General features: G+C 40.3%; 1 protein-coding gene across 1 annotated transcript in view; it reads left to right on the top strand.

Annotated features, from left to right (window-relative positions):
• The window catches only part of gli2a (GLI family zinc finger 2a), an 83,179-nt gene extending 78,032 nt beyond the window's left edge, over positions 1–5,147 (top strand). Inside the window, exons 13-14 of the mRNA XM_028436863.1 lie at positions 1,830–2,169; positions 2,239–5,147. Coding sequence (XP_028292664.1) covers positions 1,830–2,169; positions 2,239–4,226 — 2,328 coding nt within the window. The 3' untranslated portion in view covers positions 4,227–5,147. The remainder of the gene's footprint in view (positions 1–1,829; positions 2,170–2,238) is intronic.
• Positions 5,148–6,159: the final 1,012 nt, after the last annotated feature.

Below are 6,159 nucleotides of genomic sequence, written 5' to 3' on the forward strand. Positions count from 1 at the left end.
ACTATATACTATAGTATATACTGTTTACTATATACTATAGTATATACTGTTTACTATATACTATAGTATATACTGTCTACTATATACTATAGTATATACTTAGTATTAATAGTATAGTATATACTGTCTACTATATACCATAGTATATATTGTCTACTATTTACTATAATATATACTGTCTACTATATACTATAGTATATACTGTCTACTATATACTATAGTATATACTGTCTACTATATACTATAGTATATACTGTTTACTGTCTACTATATACTATAGTATATACTGTATACTGTAAACTATAGTATATACTGTCTACTATATACTATAGTATATACTGTTTACTATATACTATAGTATATACTGTTTACTATATACTATAGTATATACTGTCTACTATATACTATAGTATATACTGTATACTGTAAACTATAGTATATACTGTCTACTATATACTATAGTATATACTGTCTACTATATACTATAGTATATACTGTATACTGTAAACTATAGTATATACTATTTACTATATACTATAGTATATACTGTATACTGTAAACTATAGTATATACTATTTACTATATACTATAGTATATACTGTTTACTATATACTATAGTATATACTGTTTACTATATACTATAGTATATACTGTCTACTATAGACTATAGTATGATTATGATGATCAGCGTTCCCACTGAAGGATACTTCCAAGTTTCCCAAGATGCATCTGGAACCTCCAGTGTTAAAAACCTTGTTCACACTGAGGATAAATATCTCTGTTGATTCTCCACTTTTATTTTGAAAGTTCTGAAAACATTTGAACCGTAGAACACTATATTATTAACTATGTTATTAACTATATTATTAACTATGTTATTAACTATATTATTAACTATGTTATTAACTATATTATTAACTATATTATTAACTATGTTATTAACTATGTTATTAACTATATTATTAACTATGTTATTAACTATATTATTAACTATGTTATTAACTATATTATTAACTATGTTATTAACTATATTATTAACTATTTTATTAACTATATTATTAACTATGTTATTAACTATGTTATTAACTATATTATTAACTATGTTATTAACTATATTATTAACTATGTTATTAACTATATTATTAACTATGTTATTAACTATGTTATTAACTATATTATTAACTATATTATTAACTATGTTATTAACTATGTTATTTACTATATTAGTAACTATATTATTAACTATATTAGTAACTATATTATTAATGCTGGGTGATCCTTACATGATATAATATCTCCAATAAAAAAGTAATTATTGTTAAATTTCATCAAAATATGAGTTTTGTTCTTTTATTTTCAACTATGTCATGTGTAACAAAATAATAAACTACCATGGGTGGAGTCTAAAAATATTAACCAAATTTGTGTGTAGCTAATGCTAATTTAATTGTGTAAACTTGGTGTTTGTTCCACTTATTGCTGAGTCATGTAAAACATTGTCTCATTAACACATAAACAGATACAGGAACTAAACATGGTACATTTCTATTGGTTAAAAATGATCACCTGACTAAAATATTTTATCACCATATAAATTTCCTTGTAAATCAACACTTTGTGATGTTTATTTACAACTACTGAAATAAATAAAGATATAATAGAAACTTCCTTTGTTCATTTAATGTAGTCAGGTTAGTAATAATTAGTAATTATCACTATTGATGGACAGACGACCACGGACAGCCTGAGGTGTAGGACGTGTGTATCTATTCTAACTATATCTAGTATATATACTATAAATGGTAGTAACCCCCCCTGCTGTCCCGTAGCTCTACCAGTCCAGTCCTGGGGGACACTACTCGTCCTGTAGCAGTGAACCGTCGCCGCTCAGCAGCACCAACAACACTGACAGTGGGGTAGAGATGCCACTGCATAGCGGGGGCAGCTTTGGGGACCTCAGCGTTCCAGACGAGGGCCCGTCATTGGTGGACTCCACGCAGGGGGTGGGCCTTCAGCTGAGGAACGGTTCCACTATCAGCATTAAACTGGAGAACATCAAGAAGGAGCGTCTGAAGACGATGAGAGACTCGTGTCTGTGGAGCAACTGTGTGGCTCCGCCCCCACAGGGTCACCATGGCAACGTGAAGCTGCCTCCCATAACTGCAGTGGGTGAGTGTGTGTGTCACTTACACTGATGCTAGGCACAGGGGTCGTGACCTTTTGTTCTGTCCCTGGTAGGTTCCCTGGTTGGCTCCTCCCCCTGGGGTTCGTACCCTGGACAATGCCCAGGTGACCCCCCCTCCTGTGAGATGACGCTGCTCAACCAGCTCAACCAGCTGAACCAGCGCCGTGACAGCACCACCAGCACCGTTAGCTCTGCCTACACCCTGAGCCGCCGCTCTTCGGGCATCTCCCCGTGCTACTCCAGCCGTCGCTCTAGCGAGGCGTCGCCGTTCGGAGGAAACCGTCTCAACATCAGTTCAGCTGATTCCTACGACCCCATCTCCACCGACCTGTCCAGGCGCTCCAGTGAAGCCAGTCACTGTGGAGGCGGAGCTAATGGTGGAGGCGGAGCTCTCAGTCTAACACCAGCACAGCACTACCATCTGAAGGCCCAGTACGCTGCAGCCATTGGAGGAGCTCCACCCACACCCCTCCCCAACATGGACCGGATGAGCATAAGGGCGTGTATATCCCTGTACGGGGACCCCCAGGACAGGCTGGCCCTCTACCACCAGCCCACTGGAGCCGCCCCGCGGCGCTGCAGTGACATTGGACACCAGTGCATGATGCCTCATGAGGTACCCAGCACCCTACCCCGCCGGGCCAGTGACCCGGTGCGCCGGCCCACCCTAGACCCTCTCCCTGTCCCCCGGGTCCACCGCTACAGCAGCATGAACAACATGAACCCTGCGGACCGCTACCCGACCCTGGCCCTGTCTCTGCAGGGTTACACGCGCTCTGATGGCAGCCTGCAGCGCTACCCCTTCACCCCCCGGCCCCCCAGCATCTGTGAGAACGTAGCCATGGAGAACATGGCCCTGGATGGAGACGAGGACCTGGTGCTTCCAGACGACATGGTCCAGTACCTCCGGTCCCACAACTCAGGGGCACCAACATCTAACCTGGCTCTAGTTGATTTCAGATCAAATAATCCCATAAATAATCCCATTCAGTCCTTTACGAGGGGCGTGGCCCCAGCTCCATTGTTTCCCTCTCACAGGAGGATGGCCCTGGCCCCTGGTAGCGCTCAGCAACCGTTTCCTCCCATGAAGAAGAGCCACATGCCGGTGCAGTGGAATGAGGTGAGCTCAGGGACGGTGGACGCTAAGCCCCGCCCCCTCAGAGGGAACCTGGTCGTTGTTCATCAGAGACACAACTTTGTTTCTTTCCAGGGGCTGAGCCCCAACCAGGGGGGCGTACCCCCAGGCCCGAGTGAGTCCACGCAGAGTGGAGCTAGCAACGGTCAACGACCAATCAACGTCTCCTTAGAGCAGCAACACAAGCAACACCACAACGTGCACTTGAGTGTGAACATGAGTCCTCAGCAGGGCGTCAACCAACAGGAAGTGTCTGCAACCACCAACATGGCCAAAGGTTCCAGATGTTCACACCTTCATCAGGTAGACCTGAGTGTTCCTCTACATGTGATCAGACCAACACTAGAACCCAGACCTCCTCCTGAACCCAAGTACCATGTCCGCCAACACCCAGGAACCAATCGGATGGCCCGGTTACCTGAGCTGAACGACAGTTCTGAGGCGAGCCCCAAGCGTCCCGTAGAACATGACCACGGCTCTGCTGGGTTCTACAGTGCTCAGGTCCAGATGTTTCAGCCCTCATTGGTCCCCTGTGATGAACCCATGTCGCCTCGTTCCAACCTGGCAACAACAAGCAACGTTGCTCCATCCAACATTGCGTCACCAGACGTGAACCAGGTCTCCAGCAGCACCATGGACTCCAGTGGCTGTGGTGCTCCAGAGCATGTGCAGATAGACTTTGACACCATGTTGGATGATGGAGACCACTCCAGCCTCATGTCTGGAACGCTGAGTCCAGGTCTGCTCCAGAACTTCTCCCAGAACTCGTCACGTCTCACCACACCTCGCACCTCCATTACTCTGACTTCAGTACCAGCTGGGCTAACAAACATGGCCATTGGTGACATGAGCTCCATGCTAACGGCGCTAGCAGAGGAAAGCAAGTTCCTCAACATGATGAGCTAAGAACATCTAGCTCTGATTGGACCATCAGGAACACAATGATCTGACAACAAGCACTGATTGTACTCATTGTGAATATTTGTATACATTGTTTTTTTTCTTCTTCAGATCATTATGAAACATTAGTAACTATAGTAACTGTCCTTTTTCTATTGTTGTTGACTTTTTAAAGCCGTACATTATTATTATTATTGCCCAGATTTGTATTCAGCAATAATTACCAACATTCAGTATTTACTGATCAATGCACTGACAGTAGTTCACACAGTGTCAGATAAAGTAAATTACATGGTTTAGTGTGTGAAACAGATGTTTATTCTAATTATCATCACACAGCTTTCCATGAGCTGATTTGGAGTGATATTAATATTAATCATTGATTAGAACAAACCCAACATGAACATGTGACACTAAAACACTGACCTCATCACAAACCACCAGTATTAACACTAAATACTCCATAAATACATGTAATATTCCAAAGGTAGTGGAACCGTTCCTTCTGTTTAAATGAAAGATATTAAATGATTAAAGAAGGCGAGAGTCGTAGGTTCTAATCTGTTCCTATTTAATCTGGTTCCACAGCCACAGTTTTATAATAACCAGTGAAATCCTTCATATTCCACTAGTTACTGTACTTTACATGATGATCTAAAGCACATTTCCTTCTTTGCTCCCAGAAGTGAATCGTGGATAAAACCAGTGAACATGTGTGTGTGATGGAGGCGTTCACTGACAGAATATTCATCATTCTCTAATTAACACACCCTGCTCCCCACAGCTCCCCTTGGGTCCCACATCCAGGTCCATGAGACCAACGCACACACTTTGACAATAAAAAAGATTTACAGAGAGAAAGAAAAGTTTGTCTCCATGTTCCTGCTTTTTTGTTTCCCTAGTTTTTATATCTTTGTTTAAGTTTAGGCTGCCATCCATTGTCTAGTGTGTGTGTGTGTTTTTCCAATAAAGTAACACACATTCTACTCTTCAGTTTGTTCTTTTAAATCATTTTAACTGAAAGTAAAATCCTGATTTATTTTATAGAATGTGTGAACTTATATTTATTCAGAGCATTTGTTTGGAGTTTTCTGAGAAAAAAATACTTCAGTTGTTTGAACACGTTATTATGTTATATTATTATTATTATTATTCCCTGATTAATTATTTTCAAATCAAAGAAAACTCCAATTCCTTTAACACCATTAATGAAGCAGCAGAATAACATTTAAAAACCTGGGACTGAAAACAGAGAAAATAGAAATGCCAACACTGATCAAGAAGCATTTTAATGCAAATACAGTTTATATAGAGTTTATAAAAGATTCAACATTAATGAACTGATCAGTCAGTGGATGAAGTAACGTCAGAAAGAGAAGTTCTACTGACCAGTGTTCTATAGACATACTGACCAATGTTCTATAGACATACTGACCAATGTTCTATAGACATACTGACCAATGTTCTATAGACATACTGACCAGTGTTCTATAGACATACTGACCAATGTTCTATAGACATACTGACCAATGTTCTATAGACATACTGACCAATGTTCTATAGACATACTGACCAATGTTCTATAGACATACTGACCAATGTTCTATAGACATACTGACCAATGTTCTATAGACATACTGACCAATGTTCTATAGACATACTGACCAATGTTCTATAGACATACTGACCAATGTTCTATAGACATACTGACCAATGTTCTATAGACATACTGACCAATGTTCTATAGACATAGTGAACAATGTTCTATAGACATACTGACCAATGTTCTATAGACATACTGACCAATGTTCTATAGACATACTGACCAATGTTCTATAGACATAGTGACCAATGTTCTATAGACATAGTGACCAATGTTCTATAGACATAGTGACCAGTGTTCTATAGACATAGTGACCAATGTTCTATAGACATACTG

Source organism: Gouania willdenowi, chromosome 21 (assembly GCF_900634775.1).
Source record: "Gouania willdenowi chromosome 21, fGouWil2.1, whole genome shotgun sequence".
NCBI lineage: Eukaryota > Metazoa > Chordata > Actinopteri > Blenniiformes > Gobiesocidae > Gouania > Gouania willdenowi.